General features: G+C 49.3%; 1 protein-coding gene across 1 annotated transcript; it reads right to left on the reverse strand.

Annotated features, from left to right (window-relative positions):
* Positions 1 to 13,603: 13,603 nt before the first annotated feature.
* Positions 13,604 to 16,925, reverse strand: RABIF (RAB interacting factor). Its single transcript, XM_069771848.1, has 2 exons — positions 16,668 to 16,925; positions 13,604 to 16,528 (listed from the first exon to the last, which is right to left on the reverse strand). Exons 1-2 carry the CDS (start codon positions 16,866 to 16,868, stop codon positions 16,289 to 16,291), a joined length of 441 nt encoding a protein of 146 aa, XP_069627949.1. The 5' UTR covers positions 16,869 to 16,925; the 3' UTR covers positions 13,604 to 16,288.
* Between the last annotated feature and the right edge of the window lie 3,063 nt (positions 16,926 to 19,988).

Here is a 19,988-nt window from a genome sequence, read left to right on the forward strand (position 1 = left end):
CGGAGGCGTAACCTCCTCGCGGCGCTATTGGGTATCTCCGCGTCGAGATCGTCCGCTCTCCCAATCGGAACCGGGCAGCGGCCGCGTGGGATGCGCCCTGCTGTGCGCCATTGGATCGCAGATATGAATTTAACCTTCCCGCGCTAGCTATTCGTTGATTCGTAACCAGGGGCGGGGAGGGGGTGGGGCTCAGTCTTCCCGCCAACGGAGGCCGGCGCCTCCCTGCTCAGACTCGGCCGCTCGTCGGCTCCGCTGCGGGTGTCGCTGGTCCCTCCCTCGGGCGGGCGGCGCGGGCCTGGCCCGGGACGGGGGATCGCTGTCCCCGGGGCCAGCGGCTGGCGCGGAGCAGAGGGGAGAGCAACTAGAGCATCTTTGCCCACCCGAACGGCGCGGGCCTGCTGTTGGCTGCGGGCAGGCCCGGTGGTCAGCGCTCACACTGGCAGGGACAGGCCTGAGGCGGGTGCAGGGTTGAGAGCTTGGCCCAGGGGAGCTCGAAGCCGGGTGGTAGCTGCCCCAAGAACCAGGCTGCGCCGAGGGGCTCCCGGGCCCGGCTGTGTGCACTGAGTCCATTTAAAGCAGCCAGTGAAACGGCCAGGCCATGTGAGGCCAAGGGGCTGACACTTGGATCACAGGGTGGACGTCGCAAAGACCCTGGGCCTGCAAGCAGGCTCTGTGGGAGTGCTCGGCTCTTGAGGGTGGAAGGTGAGATGTGGGCAAATGTCTATAACTTCTCTTGGAGGAGGGAGGAGAGAGCCCCATTGCGCAGTCACCAGGCCAAGCAGTGCTTGCACCAACTGTTACTGGAATAGTCACACAATGGAAAGGACTTAAAGCCAAAGGACCAGATCTGGAAAGCCATGTAGATCCTACTGAAATCAGTACCTTTGGTGTTTAACTGCCCCCAGTTTAAGTCAGGTGTTTGGTGGTGTGTCCTAAGGGTTATATTAACAAATATTAATGAGATTGCCAAACCTACTTCCTGGGTGGAAGGTGGCTGCTTGTAGTGTATGCATCTGCAGTCTGATATTGGAGCACCATCCTTCCAAGGGCAGCACAGGAATCAGTTTCAGGAAATTGCTTCTTCCCCCTGCTGAGCTAAGCTTTTTCAGCAGGATAGGTATGTGAAACAATTTTAAACAATAACAAAGTAGAACATGTTTTCCTGTTCCTGTGTGGATCTCCAGCCCTGTCAGCAGCCTAAACAAAAGTGATACTTTTGAAGGGAGTGTGATGGAGTCCTGCCAGGCTGGGTCTACAGTCAGCTGGAACGAGTGATGGGAAGTGATGAACCCCCTCACTCCTACTAATCTCAAGGGCACAGTAACTGAAGCCTGCTAAGGATGCTTTTATTGCTATTAACAATTTCATTGTGATCATTTAACCACGGGGTGTGGAAATGAAACCTGTGTGGGTGCACACTCAGAATTACTGAAAGAAAAGAAAGGCAAAAGTCCTCCAGAAAGCAAAGATGAGAGGACTGAGAAAGAAGGACAGAGACAGAGGAAGGGGAAAAAAACACAAATAATATTGATATACTTGTTTTTCCAAAGAGTGATGCCAAACGTAAGGAGTGGCTGAAAAACATGTAAGAGATAAAAGAGCACTAAGCTGTGTTTAGAGAATTTGGCTGTCTCCACACCAGCGGAAGGTTGACTAGGTCTTGAGGGATGGTTGGGAGTGATCACACATACAAGTACCTGTATCAAGAAGCAAGCTTCAGCAGGATCTAGCTCCTCCCGCTCCTGTTCAATAAGCATACTGTGAGTATGAAAGAGAAACCTTGTTACGAACCATGTCCTGGGTGGCTAGGCCAGTTGACATCAGGGTGGTATATGCAGCTTTGCAATTAGTTTTTTAAAAATAAGTGTTCTCTGCTTTTATGTAATCTAATCCTCAACAAGCACAAACTATTTGCTTAGTGCTATCAAGTTTGTATATATTTGAAGAATCCAATCAACATAAAATTTCTAATAACCACCGCCCCTGTTCCAGCTAACCTCTTGTAATATGCTCCAGTCAGCTCTGAGACCTGAACGAACTTGTTTTTCTGTTTTTTTCATCTCCTTTGTTTTATACTAATTGCTTAGCCTAACTTCGCTGGGGTATGACCTTGGCTACAAAGTGCCTTTAGCTCAGATGGTCTCCTTAGTAAAGCTGTTTGGTAAAGAAGACCAGGAATAGTCCTAGCTGTCTGAGACAGGCAGAATTGCAATCTGCAGTTGCAGGTGTTCATACTCAGATGGGAAGGATACACCTGAAGTGATCATGAGCCATCATAGCAATTGCTAATGGAAGATGAAAGAGGAAAATAGCTACAATATTTTAGTTTTTCTTCTTTTTGGAGAAAAAAAAGGCAGTTAAATGTTCTCTTTTTTTCTCCTCTTACAATCTATTGTGTTTTTCTCAGTTGGAAACAAAAATATCAGTACCCATGCCTGATCGGACCTTTGCAAGCCCAGCTTTGGGAATCCTTTTGCTGCAGGATAAAAGAGAAAATAGGCCAAATTGGATTTCATTCTTCCACATGTTGCAATCTTTTTTTTCCCTTGTCCTTAAAGCCCCCCATTTTAGGCATCAGGTGAATCTGTGAGAATTCTTGTGTTCATTCAAAAAGATAATTTGGTTCTGCTCTTCCAAATTACTAAGGAAATCTTCAACCTATGAGAAAAGTTTGACCTAAGCTCTAAAACCTATGGAAAATAAGTGCCCACAACGATATCTGGCTTAAATCTCATGGTTTTTAAACCAGTCTTAGGAGTTTGAAAGATTTGTTTCATGCTTTTAAAATGCTCTGTCCTGAAATAACACTCACAATGCTCTGTCCTCTCAACTCTGCCAGTGCAGTTTAGCAGTGGGTCAGCCCCTGAACTGTTAATGGTATGGTATTTTATTCCCCTTTTAGAAATGTTACAGGACCATGAAACTAGAAGGGTCAAACACCTTGCAAAAGCAGAAAATTAAGATGGTATCATTTTGTGAGTGCAGTGAGTATTCTTTTCATCTTAGCTGACAAATCAGAGATTCAGGCCAGGCTGCGGTGTTATAGTATGCCCTGGTCCAGCTTGAACTGAGGTTTTCACATACTTAACTACTGCACTAATTACCTGGTCTGATTTGTCTTAACAGCTATTGGGAAAAGGATTTTTGATATGTACCTCAGCTCTGAAAAGTGCTGTTATTCCCGCTAATCTGGACTTACCAGGAGTGTTCCAGCTCCATGAAGTATTTGTCAGACTTTGGTGAGAAAATCAGGTTTTGATGCTACTTTGTCAAATTTCATACAGCCACTTGGGCAGCTGAAATCTGTTCTGTCATGCTGCATCAGCTGCAGTAAAGCTTCATTCACGGAGCTTCAGCGTGCTTCTCATGTGGCATAAAAAGGGGGCATCAAGACAGTGGGACCACGCAGTTGGCACTTGAAGCTGAGTGTGCCTTTCCACAGTTGACACACTGATGAGAAGTAACCCAGTCTTACAGAAGGTTGTGTTGCTGCATACCCAGAAAAACATTTCTTTGGGGACTGAAATGCATTTGATTTAGTCTGACTAAACAATAATGTCAAGTCCAAGAAGCTATCATGTGTCCAGGATGTCTTGAACACATTCTTTTTTCCTGCTGGAGATTATTTCTGCATGCAGTATGAGAATTTTTTTACATTTGTCCAGGATTTCTCTGTGTCTGGTATTGCTATCAAGGCCCACCAAGCACAGACTTTGGCTGCGTACTATGTATTCAGTGAATATGATACTTTCAGAAAACGCTGGGCTTGCTGTGTATTTGTGATAAAGTCTCTGTAGCTGCACAGTGGGTCTGGGGATTCTCAAGGATTTTGGATGAAACTTCTTTGAATGTACAAATATGCAGCTCTTGCTTTGTTCTTTCTCAGAAGCATTGGACAAATAATGTGTGCACATTCACTTCTATCAGTGAATTCCTAAAAAATGTGATAGCCTTAACCCTGTATCTGTCTGCTAACTACCTGTCTGTGCCAGGTTTGAAGTGACCTGGGCTTTCCATGCACCATTTTCCAGCACTTAGATTGACAACAGCAACATGCTGCATAGATTTCAGTGAGGTACTGACTCCTCCTCATTCCCAGGTCACAGAAAACTCATCTGGGTGTGAGGATTGATGAGTGCATGTGTACAGCTAGAGTAAAACATTCAGATTTCATCACCAAAGGAACAATGCTTTACCAAGACTTCATTTTTTTCAGTAGTCAGGTTCACCTCCTCCTCTCTGAGTGCAAATCCATTCCATTCCAAATACCCATCCTCAATCCTGTGTACTTCACCCTAGCTTTACATCTGGCTCCTCCCAGAAGTGTCCACCCTCTCTGACTGTTTCATGGGAGAGAGACTCTCCCTCCCAAATGGGTTCTTTATGAAGCCTAGAAAACCAAGCCCTGGTGCTTGTTTGGAAAATTCGTACATAGCAACAGGGCAGACAAGGGTGAGACTAGGCAGGGACTCTGCATGTCCCCAGGCAGTGCAGTTTTTCCTGCTCTAGTTTAAGTCACACCCCATGGCCACCAGCCTTACACCATGAGACGTTTCAGCTCATTTCAGGTCAGGGTTGGGAGAGTACCTTATCAGCATGAGGGCCTTGCTCCTCAGGGACAGGGTTTGTTCTGTGGCTCTGAATGGCTCTTCCAATCTCTAATATAATTATTTTACTAACTACTTTAAATTCTAGATGCAAGGTCTGGAGCTGACCCTGGGCGTTGGCTGGGAGCTGGTGAAGGGACGTGGCGTGCTCGCAGCAGCTTACAGCAGGAAGTAGCATGTTGTGGCAGCCAGTTCCTTAACATGGATTTCACCTTCTGATACAGTGAATTGCATAACCCAGGCGAGCGGGGACGGATCCGGTCACTCCTCTCACCTCTCTCCCAGTTGCAGCGGGACATGGCTGTGGCCAGCTGCAGTCTTTATAGCCACCTGCTCATGACTCCCTGTGGTGTTTGCCATCTAAAATCCTCCTTCTTTCTTAGCTCCCAGACACTAGTGGTACCCACTTTGCTCCCATTCTTTCCTTATTGCTTTTCCCAAAATGAGCACCCAGGTTTACTCTTGGTCAGGTCAGATTAAACGCACCAGGAAAACACATGGTTGGGGTCAGAGACAGGGCTGAGTTTCAGAGTTATACACAACCACGTCCCCTTCCCTTCCCAGTGTAGGGCCCGCTGGGAGGTTATTGATTTGTAAGCAGGCTGCAGGGCTCTCTGCTGAGGACAAGATGGAGTGGTGCCTTCCAAAGCAGGGATTGATTGCCTCAACCTGTGCACAACAAGGGGGTTGTTGCAAGCGCGGGCCCATGTCTGTGCTGATCCTGGGTATATCTGTCACAGGCTGACACAGGAGCAATTAGCCTTGGGCTGAATGTTTGCACTGTTGTGCTGGTGTGGGTTCCCTCTTTGCATTGTTAATGCCTCCTGGCTGATTTGGTGGTGTGGCAGAGAATGAGAGGTTGGTTTTAGATATATATGTTTTAAACCTGGGGTGATGATACACATGAGGAAATTGCTAAGGACATAAATGTAGGAAGAGTCACACTGGATCAGATGTATGCCTGCTGAGCTCAGTATTATTTCTCTCATGGAGGTCCATAGCAATGGCCTTGGAAAGTATGTAGAAGAGGGCCAGTGTAACAGCATCACTACCCCAGGATATTCTCCCCACCTTCAGAGATTCCTGTCTCAGAATTCCTGAACCACTAGCCTGTATTTTCTCATCCCAAACTGTCATCTGGCTACAGGCTTTTGCTTGTCTCTTTTACCCTGCCTCATTCCCCACAGGTAGCTGAATGCCTTGCCAGGGTCCATGAAGGTAACACAGAGTCTGCCTCTGGATTTGGGGTCCTGTATTGTTACAGGAACAGGTATTTTTTTAGTGTTGACAAGGAATTCCTTCCAAATTGTCTTGACAGGGATCTTCATGTATTTTGGTTTTGTTTTAATCTTCCTTTGCAACACTGGGTGCAGTTCACCTGGGATCATCTGATCTGGTCTAATCCTTCTCTAGAAGACAGGCCTGATACCCCACCTAGGGCAGCTTGCCATGGACTTTTATCGGGCCTCCCATTGCACAGCCCCGACCTTTGGTTGTTGCTAAATACACTCTCAGCTCTGCAGAGGCTAGAGAGGGACAAGGTTCCTGACATCAAATAAAGCAGCTCCTTTGTTTGTTAGCCTTTTGGGGAGGTGGAAGGGGAAGAGAAACAGGGATTTTGTTCTTTTTTTTTTTTTCTCTGTAGACTAGAAAGGGAATGGCAGGTATGGAAGACTATTGTATAAAGCCTAACTAGCAAAAATGAGGAAAAACAGTACTTCCTGTGCTGTGTGATGAGATTTTTAGTTGGCTTAGCACTGGCTGTGGTCGCATAGTGTCTAAACTAGCTCATCTGGCCATTTAGGTCTGAATGTCACTTATGGACCACGTTGTCAGTAGTCCACAGCTGCATGAGCAGACAGCACTATGTCCTTTTCTGCCTGAATGTATTGATGTGAACTAAATGAATCATGGAAATCAATAGAAGATAACCAGAATGGAATGCTCTGTTTTGCTAGATCAGTTTAAAATCGGAAACCACTGCAGCGCTCTCTGTAGAACTCTCCCTGCCCCCATGTCCAGGGTACAGAAGGGTCACCCTGTAGCAGAAGGTATGCACACAGCAGATTTCCATTTCCTCAGCAAGTTGAATATCAACAAGCCCTGCCGGTAAAGGGAGGCAAACGCTGCTCTGCTGTCCAGGCAGTGGGGGTAGGGCCCTGCAAGGGAACTGGTTGTGCAAGTGGAGGTGGCACCTGCCTACCTGGGATGCACAGGTCTTAGTGGGATGCTGCAAATCTTGTGACAAACCAGTTCATATCGCTGGGCTTTGATTGCAGGGCAAGATGTTTATCCCATCATGCATACCTGTACATTTTATCTCAAGTGCTGCATGCAGCAAAGGGAGGAACAATTTGGGGAGAATGCACAGCAGGTGGAAGTGCTTAATCCACTGATCTCAGGCCAAACCTCCATGGGAGGACATGGATTCTCCATGAGGGTTTTGGGAATGTTTGCTGGTTGCCAAGAAATATCTTTCATTTAGAGCTGAAAACTATCCAACTAGACAGGGCTGAATTAATTTCTGACCTAAATACTCCCTGTTCCAGATGGGCTGTAAATCCTTAAATATGGGAATGAGGAGTGCAGAAGACATAGCTAGAGTAGCTCGTACAAGGAAAGGAATCATTCCTCTCCTGAACACTGAACATGTACAATAGACATACCCGTAATTATGTGATTACACCCTCTTTATACCTGGTCCTCCCCCTGCAGGGAGTGCCGAAATAAGTGGAAGGATGTGCTTGAGTTGCCAGATTAGAACCCCAAAGGGCTGGGCTCTCCTTTTGTTTTGCAAGATTTCCTATGTGATAGTCAGCAGAACTGCAGCAGAATGCATGTACACAGGAGATTAACATTTCACGAGCAAGTTTAATATCAGCATTCTCTACCTTGATCATTTGACTTTGTAACCTTAATGTGCTATTAGCATGGCTTCTTGTAGGTAATCCTTAAATAAGATCCTGTTTTTAATGGCCTTAAATACATTCCCTGTTTTTAAATCTTATATTATTTGTGCTTCCAACCGTTTTAAACCTGCTCCTGCAAGCATGGACTTGACTACCTGCCCCATTTTTCTGTTCTCTGCAAGTCCACATTGCGGGGGCTGCTTCCATTCCCTGCTTGTTTTAAATGCTACTTCAGCCCTGACTTTCATGCAGTAGTTCTTCCCTGCCTACTTCCCTACTGCGCTGCAGTAACAAACCTCCATCTGACGTGTCAAAGCTGAAACAGCTTCTCCAACAAGTCCACTTATTTATTCTTTACTTTACAATTAAAAGGCCTTCTGAATTACTCACCTATTTGCAGTGCCATCTCTGTATTGCGAGTTTTGTGTTGCTGTGCTGGTTGGTACCCCTCTATCTCAAACTATGTCAGACTTTGGTAACTGTATTGCCTGTACTGGTTAAACTTCTTGGCCCAGGTTCTGTTCGTTACCTGGGAGTAAACTGACCCTAGCCTACAAATTTTATTGTGTTCACCACTAACTTTTGGTCTAGGTACTGAAAATACACCTTGTTCTGTCCTGCTACAGTAATTGGCCTCTTTTTGTGTGGGTAACTAAAATCACCTATTAGACCGGATCTCTCTCACTGTGAAGTTAACCTTCTTCCCCTGGTCAAGCAGTAGCACTGTCTACCAACTTTTTCATATTTCCAGCATTTGGACATTCCTGTCTGTACTGATTCTTTGCTGTCCGGTCCTTTTGACCAAAAAAACAGTCAACTGATGGTGCAGTTAGCAAACGTGGCTAACAGTTCACATCCTGTACTGGTTTTGGCTGGGATAGAGTTACAGTTCTTCACAGTAGCTTGTATGGGGCTGTGTTTTGCATTTGTGATGATAACACAGGTATGTTTTAGCTACTGCTGAGCAGTATTTGCACAGTGTCAAGGCCTTTCTGCTCCTCACCCTGCCCTGCCAGCAGGTGGGCTGAGGGTGCAAAAGAAGTTGGGAGGGGGAACAGCCAGGACAGCTGACTCAAACTGACCAATATTCCAGACCTTATGAAGTCATGCTCAGCAATAAAACTGGACGGTGGAGGATGGTGGGGGCTGCTGTGGCTTGGGGACTGGCTGGGCATTGGTTGGTGGTGAGCAATTGCTTTCTTTTGCATCACCTGTTTTTCTTGATTTTTATTTTCCCTCTCTTTGTTGTTTGGGGTTTTTTTCTTACTTTTTTCTTTTAAATTTCTTTTAAATTTAATTATTAAACTGCCTTTATCTCAACCCATGAATTTTTCTCACTTTTACTCTTCTGATTCTCCCCCATCCCACTGGGAGGGGGGTGACCGAGTGGCTGTGTGGTGCTTAGTTGCTGGCCAGGGTTAAACCATGACACATCCATAGTCCAGAGATGCCACTGGCAGGGCTGTATCCATCTGTGATGGTCAGGCAGCATGGTTTGGGTCAAGTGTCACGGGTCTGAGTCAGTTCTTGCTACCTTAAGTGCATACAGGATGGTTTTATAGAGAACCCAATGGACTGTTGACCAATAAAGCAGGTACAACATAAACTCCTCTGTGGACTGTCTCAAGTTTGAGATCCCCAGTGAACTCGTGGTGAGACTGACTGATTGCAGAGGAGCATCAGAACAGAGCTGAGCATTCATTTCCCCATTAGCCTTGAAGAGCTAAATGCACTGTACGTACTGGCTCGGCCAAAGAGCTCCAGGTGATACAGTAACCTGCAGAGGGGTGCATATGCAAGGCACAGTGACTTTGCAGGTGCACTGCAGGACCCCGACTGCAACCAGTGCATCCAGTTTAGCACTGCACTGGCCATATGGTGCAGCTGCACATGGCAACAACCTCTCTTCACTGCCATCTGTGTCAACAGCAATTAAACATCAGTTTAGCTGGATCAGCAGCACTATAAATCTGGCCTGGAAGGCAGGGAATGCCAAGAATTAGAGCAAGACCCTCCCAGTAGACAGAAGCTGTGCTTTATGCTGTGCTGCTCTGAGTATGTGCAGCACTGGGCACTGTGGCTTCACCTCTCCCATAATCAGGAACTGTCTCAGGTAGAGGCCAGCTACACATAGACATTGCCTTTCAGTGCTAGTGTACTGGGTTTCCAACAGAAATCCCCAAATCCCAGCAGGGGCTTGGAGGGAAGGGGTGGAACCAGATCCCCCTGAGTTGCTGGCATCATGGGGGCACTGGCACCAAACAGGGGAACCTGTGGCTGCAGCAGGGATTGAGCTGCTGAGGGCACTGAGCCTCCAAATTGCTGCTGACACCTGCAGCTACATCCATCACTCCTGGTTATTCCTTACCAAGGAACTTTCCTCCCACCAGAATCTGACACAGCTCCTTTCTCCAAGAATCTTTTTTCCCTCAGGAGTTGAGCCCTGTGTTTGCTGAGTCCTAGCGCTTCTGGTCTCCTACCCTTTTCCGTGTTAGCCCCTTGGACCTGCCACAGTTTGACACAGAGAACTGAGCCCTTCTGCCTGTTTTACAGGAGTCACAGACTGGTCCCTCCCCAGGAAAGCACGAGGCAGCAAGTTCCTGAAGCCACGTCCTCATGCTCCATTGCCAGAGATTCCAAATTAACCAGGGATTCTGCAACGAGCTGCGGTCTGGATGTTTGCCATGGAAAGAGCACACTTTTAATAGTGTTCCAGGCGGCATGAGGAGCCGGCTGCTTGAGGAGGGGAAGGATACCTGTGCTGACATGGCTTTGCTTATTTTCCCTTGCTCTCAGGGCATCTTTTCCAGCTGGGTTTGAACAACGGCAGAGGGTAAGTCCTGGCAGCACTCAGACAAGAGCACTCTGCCTCTGCATGCAAAGTGATTAAGGCTAGCAACTGTCTCTCTTCCTCCAGGGGAATTCAGAGACTCCTGGAAGATAAAGAACATGAAAGGAGGAGCAGAAGCACAGCTGAGTATACATGCACTCCCTGCTGCTTCCCCAGGGAGGAGAAGCGTAGATAAACACATCCATGCAGGGAACTCTCCTAGTGCAGCTTCTTGCCCGAGGGACATGTGGCTCCTATCGACACCACAAATTGCCCTGAAAGCCTTTTCAAGGACAGACCTTGCCTGCAGTTCTGACCTGTCCTGCCAGACTAACACCCGGCAGGAAGGCAGGCTGCTGGGAAAAACACAGCTCTGGCTCTTTTCCTTTGGCCTCCTCTGGCGGCTGAACAGCAGCTGCTTTGGTTCAGAACATGCCCCACTTTCAGGCCCAAGTGCATTTATGAGATTACAGCCTGCCTTGGGCTGTTCCCCTCCACCCACTCCAGCCTACACATCTGATATAATTGTGGTGCCAAGGAGGGAAGGGTAACTGTGTATTTCTCCATGCAGAAGCTGTATCTGAACAGTTCATGTTTTAACCAAAGACAAACCTGAAGCCCCTAGGAATTGACCATGTGGTAATCAAGAGATATATCCTCTGTCACAATCAGTTTCCACCCGTGTAGCTCTCAGATTTGGACATGTAGTACTTGAAAAGATGAATTGCAGCAACCCCTAGGTTGGACTGTGCCACTCTGGATAAGTTTTAGGAAAGATGCAAGAAACAATTCTTCCAGAGCCTGGTTCCCCCTCTCAGGAGATGAAAGTGATATCTCAGTGACCCAGGAACCTGCTCACTCTTCCTCAGTGATTGCATTTAGGGAGCAAAGCACTTGATTTTTACTCTGTGCATGGTCAAATAATTTTCACATGCCAGTGCACTTCCTCCAAAGCACACTCCTGTCAAGATAGCCTTGGCTTCTCTCACTCATCTGGGGGTGCAAGCCCTCAGTTCAGTAACTCTCATCTGGATTGCTAGGCTACCATCTCCCTCTTCTCTACCCTCACCAACACAAAAAGGTCCAGCTGCACTTGTAAGAAAGCTGCACTTTAAGAACCTGGCTGACTCACAGGTCAGCACAAAAGTATTTATGCTGAAATGGGTAACAAATTATTGATTAAAAGGAGCATAAAGCTGGCTTTTATCAAAGCCCTCATTTATGGCAAGTTCCACTCATCTGCTGTGGTTTCCTTCTGTGTCCCCCAGCATACTTGGTGGTTTAAAGTTCCTTTGATTCTAGCGTTTGGCCTTTATTAACCTGGCTTTGCGGGAGGCAGGGAAGCATTCCCTGCACTATTTGTTAAAGGACCCCAAAGCTATTTCCTCTCTATTGTTTCCTTTCCTCCTACTTTTCTTGTTCCTGCCAGGGAGTGTAATGTCAGGCATGTAAAATGACCTTCAGAGAATATTCATAATAGATTTCAGATATCCCTCTTCTCCCAAACACCCACACATTGTAGAAACTGCCTGTGCTGATACAGCAGTAGCTGTTCACACAGTGTAATAGTTCTGCTCTGTAGTGCTGGTGGTTTAGGTAAATAAGCAAGGCAAGATATGTAGGAGATATAATGCCAAAAATACCTCTCCTAGCAAAACTGGCCTTGTTTTTTAACAATCCACAGCTCTTTTCTGAACTCTGCTGAGCTCCTCATCTCCATACATGGTGGCAGTGGGTTCCGCAGACACACTGAGCTGCAGACATTGCAAAGATCATACCTTAAGCCCTCCTGGCTGCCTATGTGAGGACTAGCTGAAAGGCAGAGCTCTAGAACACAGCAGGGACGCAAACAGCAAAGTCCTCCTCCAAGCTATTACTTCAAAGTCCATACTGTCATAACTGCTCTGCCAAAGATTTCTTCTGTTAAGACATGAGCAATCATGGAGAGACCTTGGATGGTGTCAGGCCCAGAAACCAAGACCTTTTTGTTGATTTGCAGTGCTGGGAAGAGAGGGAGCCTTGAATTCAGTCCCTGCTCTGCGCATCACTTACTTATTTAAGTGAAATGCACTTAATTTAGGGAAAGAAGAGTGTGAATGTGACCTCTTGGCAAGGGATGACTTGCAGCAGTTACCCAGGACAGCTCAGCTGATCTCACAGCGTCCTGCTGCCAAAAATGGGAAGACCTTCATCCTGCCATTGCCTCCCAATTATCTCATGCAGGCTGCAGAGCTCAAACTCCCATATTTCAATCCAGCAGCCCAAGAAAAGAAGCTTTAGACTAAGGCAGAAAATTGAACAATCTCAGCAAAGGGTTCAGCAGCTGGCTTGAGGGAGAGGTTTGCATGGGGAAGGGAGCAGAGGTGAAGTTACACAAGGTGTCAATGTCAGCCTAAGCCCAGACCATGGTTTTGGGGCTGTGAACCAGCCTCAATTATCCAAGCCAAGGTGGAGCAAGATCTGTTTTTAACCATCCTAAATACATTTATATTTATGGTATATAAAAACCTAACCAATACAAACAGGCATGCCTTAAATCCAGATTGGGAAGCAATTAGACAAAATTGTTATTATTTGTCCCCACCCAAAAGCAGCACAAAGGCAAGTCCCAAAGGGCTGGAGGTTTTGTGTCCTGCTGTGCACAATCCTCACCCACCTCACTGGTGGGGTGGCCCTGCGCAAGGGGTGCAGATTTGTTACTATTCCCTCTCTTGGCAGTGCTACAGTTTAACACAAAATGGGTCTTAGGAGTAAAGTCTATGCAGCTACTTATGTAGAAGAATCCATTTTCAAATTAATTTTAAAGCAACCTGCACATGGAAATAAGGGTTTCTGCCTTGTCTTGTTGATGATAAAGAAAGATGGGCTGCAAGATGAGCGTTAACGGGTCTTACGTAAGCATTTCCTGTACCTGAAGGCTGGCTCTTGTCTATCCTTCTTTTCCTAGAAGTTCCTGCAGGCAACTGGAAAAGTGTTTTTTCAACATGCTAGATAAAAAGCAGTGAAAAGATTATGTTTATTTGTGAGACTATCCAAATTTTTACTGCTCTCATTAACACAAAAACTGTTCAATACTTCATTGGATGCTCCCAAATCTGATGTTGCTGTCTGTTGCATAAACATAGGAGACCTTCCCCTTAAGACGAGGTTTGCTGACTGCAGACATTCTTTCTCCAATGCTCAATTAACATCACAGTGGAACTGCCTGGGCTCATATTCCAGGGACCGATGCCATTTTTCCTCTTCACCAATTCTCCCCCCCCCCTTAATTCTCACATCACCTCTCGGGATATGAGTTAGCCCAGGTGATGGGCTCCTGAGCACCAGCAGTCAAACTGAAGAGCTCTACTGCATGGCTGCCCCTTCACCGGCACCAGGTCCCTGTCTGTGCTACTTGGGACTTCAAGGGTGTCTCTCATGGCTTCTCCAAGCTGCAGGAAGCCAAGATCCTACCTGAGGCCAAAAGATCCCAAGATCTCATGGTACAAAAGTTTCTGCCCACGAATTCCCAACAGACTGTACATTTCTTCTTGGCACTTCCACAGTCTGTGTGATCCTACTTTACATTTAAGAGTCAGCAGGAACCAAACCTGGATCCCGCGGAGGATATATCCATTCAGCACATCTCTCCTCTCACACTGAAGAGCAGGAGGAGCTTTCATTATTCACCACCATGAGCAACACTGCAGGGCATTCAAATTGCTGCCGTACTGATGTGAAGAAGGCCTTTGACCTGAGGCCTCACATCTCTCCAGGAAGCGTTCTACTGTCTGGGAAAAGCTGCCACCACCACCTCAGCTCCGCCCCAGTGCCACCCACCGACTACTCCCCAATATCAAGAATCCACATGTACCAATTTTTGAGAAGTGTCATTTACTCAGCATTAATCAAGCTGATATCCACAAGCCTGTTCTGCACAGTGGTGTCTTCAAAATGAAACTATTGCGCAGCACATATTTTAGTAACATGGACTATAATCTAGGTATTACAGGTCAAAACACATTCCCTAATAGACAGCAATCTAAGTGAAAGCGTGAAATTAGAGTGACATGATCCCACTATTTCATTGTGCCTGTGCAGAACCCAAATGAAGCTCTCCTGTGCTGCTAGGTACACTCCCTTGATGAACCTGTTCAGTTACTGGTCTTAGGCCTAAAAGACAAGAAGGGCAGGAGGAAAGCAGCACAGTTTTCATGTCAAGTGTGCACCTGAAACATTTAGCAAGGACACAGCACAAGACTCACTTCCTACCCAAGTGAGAGCCTTAATCACCAGACTACAGAGTTACACCTCTCCCTCTCCCATTAACAGATCTTGACTGCCCACAGCAGAGGTTTCTGATAGAGCAGCCCCATGTTCTACATTAAGGCAGAGTCCAAATCTTAAAAGTGCAGGTGCTCAAGCACTGGAAGAAGAAAGGACTTGTTTCTCCCTCACCAGCTGTCAGGATGCCTTTCTGGAAAATCTACTTGTGGCTGTGCCTGCCTTACAGACTCCTGCCAGCAAAAATGTTTTAGTTGAGGAACGACAGCCTTGTGGCAGCAACATTGCTAATCTTTAAATACAACCAATCTTGATTTTGGTGGCAAATACAACTTCTTCATCCCAGTGCAATGACAGTTCTGCCTTTACAGCTGCATTGGTACCAAAAGTGTTTATTAGCATAGTATACTGATACACCTCCTGCAGTAAGGCATGTCCTCTGTAACCCAAGACGATCACTGTAAAGCTGCTGTATTATTCATACAGGGGTTTGCAAATGGAGAATGCAAACTGGACCACAATTACCAAGAGATAAATACAGTGAGAACCATGGCTGCTGCAGCCTCCTTCAATTTTCAATCATCTTTGTGCCCATCTTTTAAAAGGCAGAGACCAAAACTGGACACAATATCCCAGCAGTGCTCCTACCAGCTGCTTTTACAGATGAGAAATTCCTTCCCGACTTCTCTGTTTAATACACACACGGCTGTTTTGCAGTCACTAGACACTGCTTGTCCAATGATTCAAATCCTTTTCTGGTTGGACTCTTCATTCTTGCTGCCTGGAAATACTGTGGTCTTGCAAATTTTCTTTATTTGCCACTCGATCAGCCTATGCTGTCTGCAGACTCTACCTGTATCTTATTTCCAAGTACTCAGTTAATAAAACTGCATACAATGTTAGCTAAAATGCCTTACACACACGTTGAGCGCCATATGCTCTTAACGGGGTACAGTTGTCAGGTAGGATGAGGTTTTAGAGAACCTAAATGTTAGGGTTTGGGGCAGGGAATGTTTCCTCTGAAAATCAACAGAAGATACAGCCTTAAACCCTGTAACTGCTTTGGCTGTAGTTCAGACAATTTAAGCTGCCACGATGATTCAGTGCAGCAGTCCTGTCCTCCCCCTGCCCTTGTGCCAGCACCCACAGTTACATGGCTCTGTCACAAACTGATCAGCCGGAAAGACATCTCAGCATGTTTGAAAAACAGCTGCCACAGACAGAAGTGACAGAGAGCAGCCAGACAGTGGCAGATCAAGCTATTTGGCAAAATTGTCACGGTGAGCTGTCCCTGCAGGTCACAGGGAACCCTCCCACCAACGACATCCTTCCCACGTGGGCTCAGGTGAGGAGCTGGCTGTGCCAGCGCTGCGCTTCTTGGTGCTGCTCAGTCAGTGGATCCGGGCTGTGGGGCGACCAGCCAGGCTGTAGGTCAGTCAAGCCATGGGGTAGGCAGGCTGTGGTCAGTCAGGTGCAGGGCAGCCAGGCTGCGGGCTGCCAACCGGCGAGGCTGTGGGGTGGCCGAGCTGCCGTCACTCCGCTGGGCCTTGGCCCAGTCTGTCGCTGTCAGGCCGCGGGGCAGCCCAGCGGCAGGGCAGGCGGGGTGCCCGGCGGCTGAGCCCGGCTCCCCAGGCAGGTGCCCAGGGCCACGGCCCCCGTCCCCGGCGGCAGCGCCGGTGTCACTCGTGGGCCACGCGCTCCAGCGCCACGTAGAAGCTGTCCTTGTCGTCGAGGCAGTGCCAGCCGATGGGCCCCGCCTCACAGTCGGCGCACACCAGGAACTTGACATTGCCCACGTCGCGGGTGAAGCCCACGTTCTCGAAGGAGAACATGTCGCGCACCAGCCAGTGCTCCCGCAGCAGGTCCCCGCCGCCGCCCGCCGCCGCCGCCGCCTTCTTCCTCATGGCGGGCAGGAGGAGCTGCGGGAGACACAGCGTCACCGCCCCGCCCGCAGGGGGCGCCCGCGCCGCGCCCCGCCCCGCCCGCGGGGGGCGCCTCTCCCTCCCGCCTTCCCACCACCTCCCTCGGCTCGCTCCCTTCCCCCCCGCGTCCCGGTACCTCACGGCGGGCGAAGGTGGCGGCGCCGGGCAGCAGCACCCGGGACCCGCAGCGCTGGCACAGCACCGCCTTCAGGTTCCGGCCCTGCGCGCACACCAGCTCGGCCGAACCCGCCGCGGCGGCGGCGGCGGCGGCGGCGGCGGGAGGGGGAGAGGGAGGGGGCGCCGCCGCCGGCTCCATCTCGGCGCAGGCCGCCGCCATGGCCGCGCAGGCGCGCTGCGTGCCGCCGCCGCCACGGCCCGAGGGGCGGGGTCAGGCCTGCGACGTCAGGCGCCGCCGCGGGCACGCGCGAGGCTGAGGAGGCGGGGCGCCGGCGGGGGAGCCGAGTCCGGGCGGGCGCGGCGGCCGCCCTCGTCCTCAGGCGGCCGCTCCGCCGCCGCGGAGTGAAGCGGCGAGGTCTCGCTGGCCCCTGAGCTCCTGCCGGGCCTCCGGTGTCGGAGGTGACTGCGGTGGCTGTGGGAGTGCCCCGCGGCTCGGCCCCGCCGTGAGCCGCTGTGGAGGCCGGGGCGGGGGCCTGACAGAACCTCCCGTCCCCGCTCTGCGGATGGGAGGGCAGCACAGGCCGAGCGCCAGTGCGGCGTGAGGAGCCCTGCGCGACACCGGGCTGTGTCACAAGCTGGTCGTGAACAGCTGGCAGCAACAGCCTGCCTGCCTGCCTGCGGGGCCCCTCGGGGGCAGTCGCTTCCCGGGCATGGGAGTCTGGAGGCGCTGGACTTCTGTTCCGGAGAAAGCGGAGCTCAGCTGATGCTGGACAAAGGGAAATTGTCTCCCTGCAAAGCTACTGCACGTATTTTGCATGTAGCAATTGCGTCAGCATTTCTGAGAGCCTGGGCTGCGCACACGGCAGGTCACTTAGCTGCTTGGCACAGAGAGAGCCCCCTCAAAAACAGGGAAGGGTAGGGGAAGAGTGCACTGAAAGGGGCAAGGTGCTGACATCTGGAGCAAAATGTTTTCCAGAGAGGAAAGCAGAATTCAGCCTGACCCTGAAGAGCCTGGGAAAAGCAGGAGGCTGTGTTGGTGCTTACAGGCAGCAGTGCTGGAGATGAGGTCCTGGGGCCCAAGTGACTCCGTTGGGCTTGCTCTTCACTGAGCATCTTTGAGGCACTGTGGCTTTGTGCTGATCTCGGGACCTGCGGCTAGCGGCCCACTGTTGGCAGGATTGAAACAGGCCTGTTGATTGTAGCCACTGCTTCTTTAGGGGGTAAAACAGATCCCAGAAGAGCACTGATTCTTGCTTTTTCCTGACTGTTTACTGTAAATATGCACCATCCTCCTGCTACCTCCCTGTCTCCCAACTGGCTGTTCCCAAAAACTCTCGGGAGCTGCCAGAAATGGGAACTGATGTTCAAGGTACTAAATAAACATAGAGGATTTCATCAGCAATCCAGCTGCTCACTTCAGGCTCCAGCCCAAGCCATTGTAGTCTTGGATGCCACATTGTCATCCAGCTCTGCTCCCTGCCACGAGCTGGAAGGTGAATGTGACTGGTAGACAAAAACCCCACAGTCCTGTGAATCAGGTTGGTGTTTGTAAGGCAGAAACAGGGCATGGGGCATCGGAGCTCCCAAGCCATCTCTGGGTGCGTGCAAGGGAGCCAGAGCGGGGCTCACGGAGCTGAGAGGGGAGTGGATGCAATAAGGGGTGTGTGAAGCTCAGCAACACCCACTGCAAACGGCCCTGGGGCACCTGCTGCTCAAAAGCCAGTCACGCAAACCAACTGCAGAAGGGTCTTGATTTGCCCAAAAGAGGCAAAAAAATTGGCTGGTGGCTGAGCAGGAGCCAGCATATCTCCGTTCACTGAGGAACCGCGCTGAGGTGGGGACTCTGCACCCGCAGCAGTTCAGTAGTGACTGGCACAGCTGTGTGACTCGGCCACAGCTCAGGTGAGCTGAAAGGGCTGAGACTTGGTCCTGTCCTCGCTATGGTACAGTGACTTCCCCTAAAGAGGGGTGACAGAGGGGGTTGGCTGGGCTGTGCTGCAACGCTGCAGGGAGCAAAGAGGACTTTTCTACACGTCCTCAGTTCTGCTGTCTCCAATTCCAGCCCTGAGCAACTTTGTTCATCTTTCCTCTACTACTGTGAAACACCAGGCATAGGCAGCAGGTTTATCTGTAGAAGAAGTTGTGCTGTCAAGTTTCTGCATCCTCCCTCACCTGAGATGTGTCCTCTTTCCGTGGGGTTTGGTGCCTGTGGCACCAGAGAGGGGGTTTCCTGCAGTTCAGCAGTTCCCTACTACCACAGTGCAGGAGTTTCCTGCAGAAACAGATGGTGCCCAACAGCAACTGGTAACAGGCATTCAGATCTCTGCAGCCAGAGCAACTCGGGCTCAGAGAAATCACAGGATCCCTGTGCTTGGAGAGACTCTCTACTCAATGGAACAAGGTCCTGAGAAATGTGATCCAAACTGGATCTATTCTGAGCAGGACTACAGACCACCAGATTGCCTCTCCCAACCACAATTATTCTTCGATTCTGTGATTTGTTTTCTTCTTGTGTAAGTGCAAACACCACTTTTACAAAAACTACCCAGAGTGATGTGCTCAGGAGCCCTGGCTCCTCCCCTGCTCAGGCATGGCACTGTGTCCTGAGAGCCAGGCAGGCCTGAGAGCAGTGAGAGTTTGGTTTCACTTATCCCCCTCCAGAACTTCAGAGCCTCTCAAGGGGCCACTTCTCCTGCCTCCTGTGACCAGCCAAGGGAAGCACTGCTCTTGCCCACACATTTGCTGTGTGCAGGAGGTTCCAGTGGAGGAGGCCCTTGCCTCCCTGATCTGATTATAGCATGCCATGAAGTAACACGTTTGTAGGGCTTCAGCTGGATTGTATTAAGTGTGCACATACTAATTTAGACGGTAACACAATCAGTAAGGAGCAAGATCCTGGTCAGATGGGGTGGGTAGAGGAAAGTAAGCCCTCTGCCTGGCCTGGGTGAAGTCCTTGCAGGTTGCAAGTCAAAAGCTAACAGTGTTGCATCAACACTTACCTCGATACCACCTGCTAGTCAAATTAACTTGTGATGAAGCTTTCCTGGCAAGATCCATTGTCCATAAAAACCCTGTTGAGTGGCACAACACTACACTGCCACCTCCCAGCCTGTGGTCCACAACTGCTGCCAGGCAAGGCCGTGCTGAGCTGGGCTGGTTGTTCAGGGCTGGTTGCTGGTGTGGTGCTTGTCTTTGTTATGGTCCTCTGGAACTTCTCAAGAAAGAAAAAAACCCTACCAACACAAAGGGGTCTTTAGCCAATTCATAACGTTCTTGGGTGTGAGCTGTCTGGTGTCAAAAATTCTGCATTTTAGCATTTTCTCCTAGATTATTAATGGAG

This window comes from Haliaeetus albicilla, chromosome 26, assembly GCF_947461875.1.
Source record: "Haliaeetus albicilla chromosome 26, bHalAlb1.1, whole genome shotgun sequence".
In the NCBI taxonomy this organism is placed as follows: domain Eukaryota; kingdom Metazoa; phylum Chordata; class Aves; order Accipitriformes; family Accipitridae; genus Haliaeetus; species Haliaeetus albicilla.